Source organism: Diadema antillarum, unplaced genomic scaffold (genome assembly GCF_040938485.1).
Source record: "Diadema antillarum isolate AM-2024a unplaced genomic scaffold, OU_Dant_1.0 seq00001134_RagTag, whole genome shotgun sequence".
Lineage (NCBI taxonomy): Eukaryota > Metazoa > Echinodermata > Echinoidea > Diadematoida > Diadematidae > Diadema > Diadema antillarum.
Window position 1 is genome coordinate 442,913 of NW_027271946.1, and position 16,660 is coordinate 459,572.

A 16,660-nucleotide genomic window follows, 5' to 3' on the forward strand; every position below is an offset into this window, starting at 1 on the left:
GAGACAGGTTTGGCACTGTGAGAGCAATACATTTTAGACTTCCATTCCAGTTATGAAGAAGATTCACCATATCAATACGCCCTTAAAAGCCACGAGAAAAACGCCTTACGACAACACAAAAGTGTGTTACTTCCTTTTGGTCTCTTTCTAAATCTCTTTTACATATTATTCACCATGACTAATCTTCACATACCTTTCTTTATTTTCTATTCATATCATCACACACTGTCACACACACACACACACACACACACACACCATACCCTCTCTTTTTCGCTCTTTCTCTTTAAGTGTCTCCTTGTCCCTCCATCCCTGTTGCTTTCATCTTCTCTTGCGCTAAAATAATGTATTCACAAATCTTGATAAGCACATCCTGTATTTAGACTTTCACGATGTACTTCTGACCGACTCTCAAAAGGGAGAAATTAGTAGCAATATTTATCGGACATATAATCATTTGTCCTTGTCCAATATATGTGGGATATGCATCTCGCATGTTGAGGTCACCACTGTTTAATAAATTAGTCGCGTGTATTGTTCTACTTCAAAGCCGGTCCGATCAACCCGCAGTTTCATCCGACTCTTTCCCCGCCCTCCTGCCAGAAGGTCCCGCGCCAGCCGACAGGAGGAGAATCTCATCGCTCATGTTCCGCGGCGTGAATTCGCTACAAGTCGTATAAGCTGATGCTTCTGACCATTACCAGCCTTCAGCATTGAGTCACCGGCTTTTTCTTTGGGCAGACTCTACCTTCCTTCCAGCTTCTGAATTCTTATACACGTATAGCCAAATAAGACTTCGCCCAGAGTTTTATGAATGAAAGGATCACTCACGACACGTCCACATTCACCGAATCCGCCCGACTGTTCCGGCAACAAAGAATTCTGTCGACAGTGTTCATACAAATTCACAAAGCAGGGCAGTAGAGTTCTTTAGAGCTCCGAAACGTTCATATGCCGGCACATACTCAATGATCAAAATTATCACGCCGAAGAGAAAGAGTTGTTGTCAGTCAGAGTTTTAACTCTGTTGATACCAATTGAAATGGTATTGTTAAACAATGGTGCCGAAAGAGTTAATCTTCCGGCCAGTACGATATCCGCTACTCCGTAAGCGGCGCGCAGCCCAAGAAGTCCGCGGTAAACTTCCGCGGGTATCCCGGCTCGGCCTCGTACTTGCCTTTTGCTACCAGGTAGTACTTCTTTCCTCGGAGCAGATAGGAGTTGCCTGCGAGATCGGGTAAGATCAGACGTGAAAAACAGAGTTCAAAGATGGCGGCAAAACTTCAGCTTGACGACTTTCTTGTTGAGATCATGTATACCTATGTAACAGATTTCTGATCCCAAAACCCGAAAAATCTATTGATGGAACATCTTTCCTTATAATAAATGTTCATACCACTTTGGCGCTTAGAGACATTTTAATGTGATAAGCGCTTCTTATTGTGAATTATTATTCTTATTTAACACCTTTTCCAGACAATTTCATTTTCCTAAAATGCACCAGTAGCGTATTCACGAACCTACACGAAGCCGTCCAGATTTCTGCGTAACAACAACTCTTCATGAATATTATTTCATTTGAAAAATTTCTTGATCCCTATCATCAGGTATCAAAACATACACATTCCTTATTTTTCATAATCATTTTATCGTTAGACATATTGACGCAATTTTAATGTGCTTTGTTTGTATGCATTTTGTGTGTGTGTGTGTGTGTGTGTGTGTGTGTGTGTGTGAGTATATGTATATGTGTGTCACAGTTTGCTGATTTTATGTCTTAAGTTCGATACGGGTAAACTGAATTCAAAGAATCCAAGCATTTCTGCTTGCCTAGACACCCTCGTTGCTCTTGTATACAATTTTCCTTTTTCATAGTTATGTATTAAGTTTGTGTTTTTACTGTGTCTTCTCAAGAATGCTGAATAAATTTGAAAGTGAAATGAATCGATTGACTAGAAGGAAGTGGTAATGATGCCGGCTTACCATCATCGTGACGGAATGCCGCCGTGACCTTGTTGCCGATTCCCTTGAAGACCTCCTCGATCATCTTCGGATAGCCCCGGTCCACGGCCTGCTTCTTCTCGTCGAACCGCCACACCTGGTTGCCCTTGAAGAAGAACGTCTTTGCCTTGGTCTTCGAGAGGGCGGCGTCCACCCCCTTGGGAAGGCCGAGCTCGTCCACGGGGCGCGGGTAGCCCTCCTCCATTCGGGAGCCAAAGTAGACCCAGTACTTGGAACCTTCGCAAACAAAGAGAAACACAACAAAAACTCAAACAATTAATTATTAATTGTTTGCTTTCAGTTCTACAAAGGGATTTTCAGTAAAAGGTTATAATACTCTTTCAGTATAAGCCGTTATCAAACAACCAGTACTTTACGATATAGATCGAAGATGACAGATATCATGATGATCTATTATTTACTGAATATCAATGTGCTGCCACTAGTAATTCTTTCTGTTTAGATATCTGTAGCACGTTGCTGAAAAACGATTCTTTTCGCGGAGTTTCAGTTTTTCAAAATTTTCTGCCGTGTTTTCCGTTCTGAACTTATTCTTAAGGGGAAAAAAAAGAGAGAACTATTTCAGCAAAAACTTCATATATCTAGCTTGCTCTGTCTGAAGTTAATCCTAACAAGGACAATGGAAAGGCGGCGTGAGGACAGACTTACAATGTAGCCTATCATTAGCTGATCAGAATGAAGCCGAGACTAGGGGAGTGGAGACTCCACAGCGATATACCCGATATCTCATTCAATTCAATTCAATTCAATTCATTTATTTTTCATTCTTCTTTTTCCAACAAAACATAACGCATAATATATTTGGAATTACATCATAAACATAAACATTCGACTTTGTAAAAGATAAATGATACAAATAAACAAAAGAATGCATACTGGCAAAAAAGTACAAAGTTATGCTTCAGTTGACAAAAAAAAAGAACTGAGAGGTCCACTAAAAAGCAAGCTTGTATGTTGTGAACCACTCAAAAAATGAACAAACTTATGAATTACTTACTTACAAATACTTATCACAGATATAATTTACGACAGAACGGAACAAGACAGGAGAAATACAAAAGACATGACACGACTTGACAAAAAAGACGGAAAGAATGGGAAGAGAGAAAGGAAAAGAAAAAAAAGAGAAAGAGAATAAGAGAGCTTTACCAGAATTATACGCCGACAAAATTCATCGTGTGAATGTTGTTCTAAATAGTCGACTCTTACCTCGGAAGAAGACCGTCCTGTCATCCCTGCGATGATACACCGCACGAATGTTGGCGGGAAGGTTGTACCACTTGTCGTAGATTTTACGTCCGTCTTTAGGAGTCACTAATAACCGTCGCCACGACCGCCAGTAATTTTTACCCTGATTGGGAAAATGCGAGAGTCAGTTTAAACATGACTGTATATGTGCCCTATTTGTGATAAAAATATACATGTATCATGTGTATATAATCATATTTGCTGTATCTTGACGAAACGGTGCAATATCACAACAATGTGATGTTACAATCTTAAATACAAACAATCAAACAACTGGAAAAAGTGTGAAAACCCAACAACCAACACGACCAAGGGCACTAAACATCGATAACAAGGACATTAGAATTTTATATTGTAGAACTTGGCGAAACTCTCCTGACATAACTGTTTAAACGAACCAATCGACACCAGAATAAAAGAGTCTTTTTAGCCTTTTACCAGTTTGACTAAAAACGCTATCGTCATGCTATGGCTGATTTTATATCAGTTGTCACCCTCTACATGCCATCTGTACAAAAAATAGTTAATGAATTTGTAAGATCACAACTGCTGATCTACATTCTAACACACATGTCGGAAAAAAAAAAGAACCGGTAGGATTTGAACCTGGCATCTGCTGCATTAATAATGTCTTTCTAAAGCTAGTGTCAGTTGGTACTTCAGTACTCCTAGGGTATGGGTATTTTTTTTTTCGCCTCAATTACCTTGAATGTATAAATGCTTCCACTAATAGAAGTCACAGCACTAAACCCTGCCTGACAGTACGATTTCCGTGAGGGTACCGTAGGGGCTAGCTTCGGCCGGGTCTCCACAGCATTCTTCACAACACTAGGTGTGCTGCCTTCCGGTCCTGTATTATTTGGGAAGAGTGAAAATGGTGATGAAACATGATGTCCATAAAAAAAAAACCTATAAGCTTTTGAAAGAAAGACAAAACAAGTTTGAAAAGTTCGAAAAAGTCGACGAAACGGCTAAGAAACGTGCATATACGCACACGCACACACACACACACACACACACACACACACACACACACACGCACCCTTCCGAGGGTCAAATTCACACGCAAACACATTCCTCGTTGAATGAACATAAAAGAGAAACGGAAAAGAATGAATATTATGAGAAATCTCTTCGGGTAGGATTTATAGATTCATGACTGTCGTGCTTGAAAATTAGAAAGAAAGCAAACATGGATACAATGGGAACATTCGACAAGAAAACACGACGGATATCGTTAAAAAATACAAAGGAAAAAAAGAGAAAAATACAGACATAAAACTTAAGAGAGAAAGAGAGAGACACACACAGTGAGAGATAGAGAAAGTGAGAGAAGGAGAGGGAATGAGATAGTGAGTGTGCGTGCAAAGTTAATAGTGTGGACAAACACGTTTTGAAGAATGCTTGGTCACGCCGAAAACTGTACGGCAGACACTCAAAGACAGAAGAAATTAAATCAATCCCAAGGCAAAGTCAAACTTGATGCAGAGAGACAGAAAAACAAAGAAGGAAAAGTTGGAAGGAGAATCATTTCAGTAAAGGCTATGAGGTATAGGAATTATGAACTTATCACTGCAATTGTCTGAAATGCGAGCATCACACTCATTAAAACAACGTGAGTCTGTCGGGCAAAAAGGAACTTGAAATCCACTCGTCAGGTAAGGCATTCCTTGAAACTGCTGCAGGATTCTTACTTTTGTGTTTTCGCCTTTTGCGCATTAATCGCAACCATTTCAGGCTAGGCCCTGAGGACCAACAGACACAAACACACAGACATGACATTGTTTAAACATTTGCTTATCATTGATTATTACATTTGGTTAAACACGATGTATGGCCTTTACTGTAAGACAACAGTGGTTCTAAGTACAGAAGATCGCCTCAAATCGTATAACTACAGTGGAAGCAAACGGCAGGATGAATGGCGATCGAGAGTATAGATCGCTGCCAAATTGAAGATTAAAAGGATGAAATCTAGAACACTTCCAATTCCTCATTAATGGCTCGTTATGGTGAATACTGATGACGTTTACTTCTTTTGTAGATGTGAATAGAGCGAGTTTCTCTGTGTAAAACAGATCCTTAATGGCTATTTTTTTTAAAAATAGTATAATTGTGTTCAAATGCGAACGGAGTATGAAAACAAGCACGAGGGATGTGATACTTTTACGTAAAACTGTAGTGAAAACTGTATCACCACGATAGTTAGTAAATGTGAATAATTATGCGGCAATGGTGATCTGATCGGGTGATCTGCTTTCATTCGAGAAAACTGTGTATTTCAAAATTAATATTAGCTGCTCCAAAGTTGTTTTGTTTTCCCATACAGGGAAAAAGAGCATGAATCTTGGCGTTATTTCATCACGTAAAAAGTCATAAACTGCAAAACACGGAGGACCAGAATCTGGGTGACGGTGTTTCACAGAGTGGCGAAAACGGCTCTGGTGTTTCAATGTGGAAAGCGCCATCTCTCGACTTGTCTTGTACATGGGAATGTCGGACCCTGGATGCAGCTGACGGGTGAAAGAGGTCTGAGGAAGGGAACTGGTGCGAGTTGCACAGTGAAGACTTCTCCCCTACCAGGGAGGTGGAAGGTTACCTCCCCGTACCCTACCAGTGCACCCATCCTGGTCTCTGCGGGGTCCTAAGTGGAGCCAATCAGTGACGTAAAAGACCAGCATCCTCTCTTCGTGAGTAAACAGGTCTCAGGAAGAACGGAGGATATTGGCTGTGCATGTATCAAGTATGTGCTCTGGAGATCATTCTGAGATAGTGTCTACCATCTTGCCTCGAAATGCATCCATGTCATCCAGGTAGACCTTTACTCTGACTGATAGTCTCGCTCCCAGACGTCTCTCTTTAAAAAAAAAAGCCTGAACGAGAGAAGCTTCTCACGAGCCGAATGCACGAATGTGTCTCTTTTTCAGATTCTCATTACAAAAGTAGTGCATGTTGAGGTGTGAATTCTCTTCAATTTGCCTCCCTCTACAAATGAAATTTGTAAGATCGCAACTGCTGATCTATACTTTAAAACATGTCGGAGGAAAAAAAAAATTCCCACCTCAACCGCCACCGCTCTGCTTGAAGATGCTTAAGAGATAAAAGGATGGAGAGAGAGATGAGGGAGGAAAACTGTAAGATATAGAAAATTAAAAAAAAAAATGTATACTAGTAAACAGACGACACAAACGCGCACACACAAAGGGAGGGGGACGCGCTGCAGATCGTACTTACCGTATAAAGCTTGTATCCCCAGGATGTCGTCTTTTGGTAGTCTGAAGTCTCGCATAAAGTGGTAATGGGGCCACATGAGCGCCCCTGGGTCGTCGGAGTGGTCCAACCCGAGTGCGTGGCCGATCTCGTGTGCCGCGGTCTGGAAGAAGTTATAACCTTTACAAGACAAAGAACGAGCAAACATATTTCATTCATCGTTCATCTGCTGATGGTCTGGTCTGTTTACGCCCTCTATTGTCATCTTTATTTTAATGAGAGCGCAGTAGAAGCAGGGACTCACAAAAGAGATAACCTGCAGAACATCATTTTGTAAAACTTTTCGAAAACTGGGTGCAGGTTGGAAACCCACGCACCACTCACCCATCCCTTGAATCTCCTGAGCCGCCACAAGATTTCATGTAAAGCCACACCAGAGACATACGACTATACATTGGATTACTATCAATACATAACATTCTGATCTGAGGACAGTACTGCTTAATTCGCAAGTAGGGAAAAGGGCTCGGATTCTGTATGGGTGCGGCATATTTTGAAGAGTATTTTTGTCAAACCAGACAGTCAAATCGCTTTGTTGATACCCCCTCTCCTTCCTCTTCTCTTCCTCTCCTCCTCCTCCTCCTCCTCCTCCTTCTTCTTCTTTTTCTTCTACTCTAGCATAAAGTCTTTTTGTTTTGTTTATCTTTCTACCTATCATAACTGAAAGGAAACATAAAATCAGACCACCGACCCCCATGACAATGATTTCTAAATTTCGCTAAATCCGTTTGCGAGATTGCCTGATATGAATACTCTGTGGGTTTAACATTTGTGTGTCTTGTGCAAATTATGGTTTTGACGTCATGAATGACTTTTGGAGAAAATGTATGGTTTCATATTTTTGAACATTAGATTACATGAGTAGCGGTCGTCAAGTACTTAACTCAAATGCATTTCACGAAATGATAGCTGCTGAATTAGTTCCCATCAAAACTAAAGTCTAATTTACATTAACGAAGCAGAGACAGCAATAAAGGTAATGTCACATTGGAATTTGCTTGACTCACAACAAAGAAGTAAACAAAGCTTTGCAGTGTGAACAGGACTGATATAGACCAAGAAAAAAAACCCTTTCCATTTCCATTCCTTTCGTAAAATGATGCCTTTGTGGTTTGTTCGTGGTGGTTAGATTTTTTCGGTGTGAAGTGTACCTTTCATAGATGGTTTGATCGAGCTGATAAATTTCTTAGGATTAATTATGGCAGAGAAAAGCCTGAAGATATTAAGCCTTTTGAAATTATAGTCAAAGTGCGTCCCCATCGTCTAGTTACTACATACCTCTATCATCGTCGTCCATCGTGAACAAATCATCGTCATCGAAGTGGATGTCGCCGTTGACTTCGCCCCAGCCGCTCTTCGGCGAGAAGGCGTGGGCGAGGTCTCCGTCGGGGCCGTCGAAGATCGGGTGCTCGAGGTCGTGCGAGTGTCGGCCCTTGAGGAAGGCGATCCGGATCATGGCCTCGTTGACGCGATGTCCGGTGAACTCGGTGAACTCTAGCGGGGTGACGTCACTCCAGACCCGGAAGGCCCGTTTGATGGTGTTCCGGAGTTCCCAGGGTTTGATCTGACCCCGAGTCGGGTAGTTGACGATGCTACATGCGAACGACATGAAAAAAAAAATGATGCTGCTGATAATGATGATACTAATAATGATGATCAAATGATAATGATGATAATAATAACATAAGTGATAAAAATTTTATCAAGATGGTAATAATGATAAAAATACTAAACTTTAAAGGTAATTGTAATGACTGATTAAGCCAGGGTAGGCCCTCTCCTTCGTCAAAATCGTGTCAAAGAGTTTGACCTTGCCTTTATCATTCATTGTGGTCTCGGTGAAATTCATAATCATCGCTGAACTCCAAGTGAACATTGTCTGTCATGTCAGCCTAGCGTCCTCGTTGAAAATGTGGAGGCTGCATCATAAGTAATTAACGAGCTGTAGATCTGCGACACTAATGTTTATGACACGTCTTCTCCCGGGTTGGACAGCGTGAACAGCTGTCTCGCGCATGTGTGAAACAGCATTCTTTTTTTTTTTAATTTAACAACCGCGTCGTATACGACCGTGGCAGATCTAAAGCTCGTAGGCCTAACTACTAGTCAGAACGGAATGAGATTAGTTTCCACCTTCTCACGTACTTGACATCATTTAAACTTTGAGAACTATCTGTGCTTAAAACAAAATGTGTTCTGTTCCAGGTAAATGCTATTCGGAGAGAATGCTCAACGCTCTCTCGTTTTCTCTATCCTCGCCTGCTCATAAGGTCCCCCTAATTTCCCTGAATCCAAAAGAAAGTGCGTCCACGCCTCCAAAACCAGAGAAGGGTATTTTGCAGAAGGATTTACCGTCATCATTCACACCCAATACTTTTTTTTTTTGACTGGCTCATGTGGATCTTTTTTTTAAATCTTTTTTTTTTCCTCAGACTTATTTTAGTATCTTTGGTTCGCAAAAAGTAAAACCAATATCAATATCCTTGGTTAACTTCCGGTCGAGCTCAGCCCACGTACAACGTGTGGAGGCGTCGTACTGGGAAGAATGTCTACTCAGCTCAAAAATAATTGTAGGTCAGTGTCACTGTCTTCTCAACAAGCTAGTTTAAAAAAAAAGAAGTAAAGTGATGAGATCTTCTCGCTGGAAAACAAACCACAAGAATAAATCCCTGGAATCTAAAAGGTTAAAAAGTTGCACGCGAATAAAACTCTTTGCCGCCGCAGAGCTCAGGTTAAGAATTCTGACGACCAGCTGGTTCTGACCGCAACCAATCAGAAGAAAATCCTCGGGCATGAATGGGAAAATCGGATGACTAATTAGATAACTTGTAGACCGCGTCTGGAGTCGCTTCCATTTGATTTGGTTCGAAGGAAACCAGAAACTGGAGAGGGTGAGGCTGGGCGGGTGTGAACGAGATGCGGACGAAGTGAAACAATCACAGCGATGTGGAACCGTTGTTTTATTTAAAGTACAGTCAAACTTTTCTCGCCGCGGGAAAGACGGCTGGTTATGGCTTAATGAATCGAAGCGAGAGGTGCATTATGTTAGCCGGGGGGGGGGGGGGGGAGAAAATTGAAGAAATTAACGACTTAATGATATCATTTATGTCGCAATCTCCTCTAGGAAGTAAAGCTGGCAAATTTTGGAAGCCGATTGAGATAGGGAGGGGGCAGATTGTTGATGAGAAAGGGGACGGGTGTGGTCAATGACTTCTTGGATGAACTTTAGATGGTTGCAGGATTTGTTTAACCTGTTCTTCTCCTTGTCCATTGTGTATGTGTGTGTGTGTGTGTGTGTGTGTGTGTGTGTGTGTGTTTTGCGGCGAGTCAATTTGTAAGATTAATGTGTCTGGATTTCTTTTTCATTATTTGTCTAGCATAATGTAAACTCTTGGCTGAAGCTCTTCTTAGAAATTCATCATCGTATAACTAAGTAAGAGAACACCTTTCTCTTGGGTATCGTGACTTTTCAATTCCCTGCCGACCTGCATGACATCGAGAAACAAATCCATGCTCCTTGCCTCGAGCGTGGCACGAACTGGGTTCGGGCTGGCATCCTCTGATTAAAAACATCCATATGAATTCATCCCAAATTCGTGCGATACAGAGGGTATTAACAAAAAGTTTAGAGAAAAAAACTTTATCCCTCTTGAACATTCATTCTGGAGCGAGTGAGGTGTAGATTTCTGAGGCTGGAAGCACAGGAGACAGGTAGAAATCAAAACGAAGGAATGCCAGTTTGTCATACACAACATTATCCATCCCCTGCGTCATTCTCAAACGATTTTGACGTTTCGTTGGAATGTTTCTCATCTCACGCGAGATTTCCCGTGACACGCCTGGTTAGACTGGCTCACATTTTGATGACACGGACACGCTCCTGTCTTTATCCGCTTCAGATCTACCTCCTCCTCCTCCTCCTACTCCCCGTCCCGTTCCTCCATACGTAGTTTAGGATCAACATCCTTCTGAAACACATTTGAAGCTTTCTTACCGGTGTCGTCACAAACAGTTTAATATATCAAAGTATTACGGTGCTAACGACAACGTTATAAAAGTACAAACAAATGGTATCAGCTACGTTTAATACAGAGAAGCAGTAAAGAACCCATTCGTCTGATATCGTATGTGCATTGCTACCACTCCTTTAAAAATCAGAAACAAGCGAATAAATCAAAGACATTTTTTTCTTCTTCTTCTAAAAAGGTAGGAAGACGCGACTTGGTCCCACTAGTTCACGGAACGATGATTTAACTTTGGCAATTATTTGTAAGGGAACTTATGTCAGAGCTGAAATTATCATTTCACAAACCAATCATGAACCATGCGCTCAATCGCCATGATTCTTCTGGGAGTCAATTCGATGTAGTGGTCCAAATCTGCTGGAACGCTGAGTCATGCTAAAATCAAAATGTAGAGCCATTGATAGAAACTTATAACACTATTTGCAAACAGATTATAAGCGACTTTAGCTATCCAAACGATTCATTATAATCTAGCAAACATTCCCAACAGGCCCCGGAGCTTGAATCCCACCGACTCCTAGCCAACTTGCCTCCCCGACCGCCTGGGGTCAGGGGTTAGAATGCACTCTCCTGTGAGGACATGACGAGAGCGAGTAAAGGTAATCGACGTCACACAGCGTATTTCAAGATTTGTCTTCTTATTTCTACAATTGTCCCTGGGCCTCTCCACGAATAAACACCGCTTCGAGCGTGCTGACAAAGCCATGAACGCAAACATGTGTATTTGTAGTATGTAGAGAAATCAGTTGCACGTGATTCTTTGTCGATAAAGTGTCAGGCGGCATTAGTTTCACTCCGTTAACAAGCGGAGGACGCTCCTCCTTCAAAAGCATCATGACACAACGTGAGAAAAGGGAGGAAAGAAGAAATTCCTACACATTAGTTAATGGATATCTTTCGGGAAGAGTATAGATGTTGTTGAATCGGTTACAGCTCGTTATTCCGAAGGTTCGTTATTCCGAAGGCTCTTTAGTCCGAAGATTCGTTATTCCGAAGGTTCGTTATTCCGAATTTCATTTTCGGATTAACGAATCTTCGGAATAACGAACCTTCGGAATAACGCCACAAATGTTCGGATTAACGAACCCTTTATCATTTTCGGATTAACGAACCTCTATAGGTATTGGGAATTTGTGTGTTTCGGATTAACGAACCTTCAGAATAACGAACCTTCGGAATAGCGAACCTTCGGAATAACGAACAGCACCCGTTGAATCAGCGAAAAACTTAAAATCAAATTCATTTTGGCATCTTGCTGATCATACACTTGTTATGCCTTGTCTCCTAGCCAACTGCTTGCCGAAAGTTTATTGTTAGGCTATGACAAGACGGATGGCTGCCATTCCTGAACATTAACATGCAAAAAAAAAAAAAAAAAAAAAAAAGACCTTCTCTGAGTTTGTTCACGCAAAATATATAGCAGTGATTGACAACGATGAAAATAACGTCCATGTGATGATAGCGGGATTATACTTCCCCATTAAAGTGTTTCACGATAAGAATTACGATCAATAAGCCCAATGATAATGATGATAGTTATGAAAATAAAATCATAATTCCGGGAATAATTCTTATCGTCATCATCATTGTTACTATTACTATCATAGGCCCACCTGTTTTCAGATAATAGGCCTATGATTGGCTATTTTGCCTCTATAGTACAGCTCTAGTACCTCTATCATATATACGTCACCCTGCATCCTTTTCTTTAACCATTTATTTGTACTGTGTCGTATCTTGCTTCTCGAAGTATTTCCCTTATATCTCTGTCTTTACTGGGGAATCAGGCAATTTACACTCAATGGCTGGAAATTCAAGATCAAAAGTTATACACTGGACCCCACAACAGAATGGTACACCCTAGGGGTCAAAGTTCACGGGGGTCAGCAGCCGGGGCGTAAATGCGATTATCGGTGTCATCTATGCCTGAGATTAGGTTTCAAAAAAAGGCAATGAATCAGATTTAATAACCATGCCTGTTTGCAAGAGGAAAGGAGATTGAATGCGATGTCTTCAAATATCAGCAGATTTTCTTCTTTTTTTTTCTCCCTTAAAGTATCACTGTAAAAGACTGACAGGTACTAAATCACATTTGAGGATCCCCGTGGGTGATATTAATTTTGTTTTCCTTGTTGCGTGAGAGAAGTTTTTCTTCGAAGTGAAGACATATTTTGACACCAGATTCCTGACAGGACCACAATAAAAACTAGGTCAGTTCATGTTAACGAAAGAATTGCGTGTGGCGGAAATCCAGTTCGAGGCTGACAGTTGAGAAATTGGTGGCGCTATACCATCAAAGTGACAGTGTTTTGCAAGACAAAGATGAGTTGATGTCCTTGTTTACCCCTTTCTCTGCCAATGAGTCAAATCTACACATCGGTCACACACATACCTATTGAAAGGCAATTAATGTGGCAGCCAGAGAATTAAAGGTATTGCTTACCATGGGAGCAGTGATTAAAAAAAGAAATGATCATGTTATCACATTTGATGCATATGTTTATGTTAGTTCTATCACAAAACATCCTACCATAATATTCTAAAAATCTAGCAATAAAGCATAAAAATATATAAGGAGATATCATTAATGTTCTTGATAAACCATAACTGTATCTTTTCTAAACAATTCCGAACAATTGTATTATAAGTACTGTTCACACTTTGTATATCTAACAGCAATTATCATCGATTGTAGTGATTGACATTTTTACATTGGTTGTTTCTATCCCTAACTCACATTCTAAAATTATTTTGAAACTCTAGAGCTGGTTTTGTTTCATCTGCAAATGGTAAATAATGCCTTTAACTTGTTAACATATCTAAGCGATGGAGGGAGAATAAATATGAACACCAACGCTGTGAACATTTCTCTCTTTTTTGTGTGTGTTTTTGAATATGTTGCAAGGTGCTTTTTTTTTTTTTTTTTTTTAATCAGCACGAAATTTCTAGTGTATGCGTTTGGCACAATTAGCAAAAAGACATTGCTTTTATCTTGACGGAGCAAGCGTATCAACATGGCAAAGAATGCAGAATAGTAGAAAGGTTATAGGTAAAACGTGTAAAATGCCACGAATTGTCCGATTAACAAAATCTTCATGAGCATCATTCGACATTTTCGCTGGTAAAATGTACCACTGAACATTATTAACTGACACTCTACCCTGATGGAACGCCCATTTTGATAATAGTACTCCTTGTCAGGAGGAGGTTTTTGTAGTTTGCGGTTTTTGCGTGTTGCCGCACGATCCAGTTAATCTAACCACATCCAGTTATTATAATAACGCTGCACCCCTAGTTATCGTCATCTCCAAAAAAGTATGTAATTATACTCATCCATGGTCAGTTGTATCCCCCCCCCAAAAAAAAAAAAAAAAAAAGCCAAATCATGCCCCCTTGAGGGCAATCCCTTACCGGCACCGATCACGGTGACAACAGAAGCATTCATCGATTCGTAGATTACGTAGATCTCTTATTATTATGTTTTGTTATAGTTGTTGTTGACTGAATATGGAATTTTGTGGGGGCGGGCATGAAGATTAATGGGGTATTACGAGTAATCTGTGGCGATCCTTGTTCTCGCAATTGTTGATTGATCACAGAAGTCTTATACACAACAACCTTCAAAAAAGTGCGCAAAATGTCAAAAATGGCAACAACAAGAGTAGCTTTCAGCAAAGGAGTGTGCTCGGAAAAAATGTAGACTAGACAGAGACGACATTCTACAGAACAATTCCATATTTCAAAGGGATGGTATAGTATTAGTTGAGGTGAGGATTCAGCTTTTAACTTTTTGCGAGATACGTATAGAATTCACTCTGTGATATGTTAAAGAGCATACATATTCTAGGAGAAATCCAAAGTTTATTTGATGAAAATCGGGTTGAAATGGATGAGATGTCCTAAATCAAGGTAAAACAAACGATCCTAATACAAAGTGGGTCCTATCTTTTGTTAGGATCGCTTTGTTTCCGATATCTCAGCCATCTCAAAACCAATTTTCATCAATTAATACTCTTTCAAAGTTCATTAGAGGTTTCTAATTATCTCATTAAAAAAAAAGTTGAAAACCTGAATCCCCATCTCAACCAAAACTACATCATCCTTTTAAGATATAGGCATGTTTCCCCCGTTACTATCCTAATGCTTTAAATGAGAAATTATAAACTTTGTAAACCCTCCAAACCACGTGCAAAAATTACAAACAGACACATCATCGCCATTTTCATCTAATACTGTATTTTTCGTACTATTTCGTAATGTATTGTTATGCATGCAATAGTTCAATGTTCAAAAATAGTTTTTGATTGTAAACTGTCTTTAGATTGTTTTTAAGTAATACAGGGTTCTCTTGTAAAGCAGTTTTGTGTGTTGAAGAGACTATGCGGCTGTATAAAGAATGCATAAATAAATAAATAAATAAATGAATAAATGAAGAGATAGATAAATTAACAAATGAGTAAAATAATAATGAATATATAAATAAACATATGAATAAAAAATAAAAAATAGATAAGGAGATAAACAAATACATCAACAAACAGAACAATCATCGTCATTAAAATCACAGTAATAATATCATTATTAACAGCAACAACGATAACACCCATAATACTGGCGTAGTAATAAGACTCGCTTGCTTCTTTGACAGTAATCAAATCTTGAGCTTTGGAAGCGTGACTTGGTCTTAAAAATCCTGCGCTAAAGTATCCCCGATTCAGTTGCTCAAAGGGAAGTGTGCTGATGCGAGATTTCTCTGCTCTCTTCTGGGTAGATTCTGATTATGATACCAAGCGGAACGCTTTGGATGACAACATCGACGTTTATTTGATGTGTGAATGGCCACTTCTCCCGATGAAGAAAATTCTTAAAAGGTCAGTATCATTCGTCGACTGACTGCTCAAGTTTATTTTATTCCCCTGAGCTTTGGTCGTGCTGTTGCACATGGGACTCATATTTAGGAATGTGTACCACAGATATATCTAGCCCTTTATGTAGCTGTAAATGCAGAAGGTTACGGGGTATTTAATTCTTGTGTCATTTTCAGGATAAGTTCAGAGATCATTATCAACTCAGTATCACAGATCTGTTGATGCTGTGTTGAGTAAGAAAAAATGTCATCACGTCTTCGCCTGGATCCTCCCATTTCTGCTAGACATCCTCCTATAAACTCGACGGGTATGACCAGTATACGCAGATGTAGAAGATTTCCAAGACATTGGTTGTGATTGGATTCTTCTCTTCTTTACACACATCAAAGATTATCTTGAGAGATCTAGCTTTCTTAGAATTGACCTTGATATTGCTTGTCACCTATTTTTATCAAAATATCAGCCCTCCTTCAAGATCCCAATGCATAGTACCACCAACAAAGGTTACATGCGAGCGTTTCTCGAAGTACGTGTTCATTCATGAAAAGAAAGGGATGGTGTGTATTATTAGGATGAGGGGTTGACGCGATATGAAAGGAAAATGTGGTTTTCATTCGAGGGAAAATCCCAATTCATCCGGGGAGATCAAGAACAAACTAGACACACGTGTTCTCAGTTTTAAAAAAAGACAAGATCTGACAGACACACACACACACATTGTCGAAGCGAGATTAATGTGTTCCTTTTTTTTTCGATGCACGTAATAGCCAAAAGAAAGGAAAAGAAAAACAAAGAAAACAAGGAAAGATTCTTTCCCGGAATCCATTGTTGTTGTTGTTGTTGTTCAACTGTCATCAAAGTTCAGGAAAGGCAGCGTCATAATAATGTTGTGGACTTTTTCTTCTCTGCGAGTATACCTCACACATCACATCTGTGACCACATTCAGTATATTCGGTTTCATTTTTTTTTTCTTCCACTTGCATGACTTACAGCCCTCTTGAACATATTAGCGGAAAGCAACAACAGCAACAGCGACAGCAACAACAACAAAAATAAACAAACAAATAAACAAATAACAACAACTGAAGTGAGAGAAGTTATTTCATATTAGAGTGGATGCAAAACCTCTGTAGGGTTTGAATATATACTGTGGTCGTTCACCCTAAGATGGAATTCTTCTTCTTCTTCTTCTTCTTCTTCTTCTTCTTCTTCTTCTTCTTCTTTTT

At 39.9% G+C, this 16,660-nt stretch overlaps 1 protein-coding gene across 1 annotated transcript in view; it reads right to left on the minus strand.

Annotated features, from left to right (window-relative positions):
* Positions 1-1,100: 1,100 nt before the first annotated feature.
* The window catches only part of LOC139744077 (interstitial collagenase-like), a 65,870-nt gene continuing 50,310 nt past the window's right edge, over positions 1,101-16,660 (minus strand). The window contains exons 4-9 of the mRNA XM_071654534.1: positions 7,819-8,132; positions 6,505-6,660; positions 3,975-4,120; positions 3,232-3,373; positions 1,984-2,238; positions 1,101-1,225 (exon numbers count right to left, since the gene is read on the minus strand). Coding sequence (XP_071510635.1) covers positions 1,101-1,225; positions 1,984-2,238; positions 3,232-3,373; positions 3,975-4,120; positions 6,505-6,660; positions 7,819-8,132 — 1,138 coding nt within the window. The remainder of the gene's footprint in view (positions 1,226-1,983; positions 2,239-3,231; positions 3,374-3,974; positions 4,121-6,504; positions 6,661-7,818; positions 8,133-16,660) is intronic.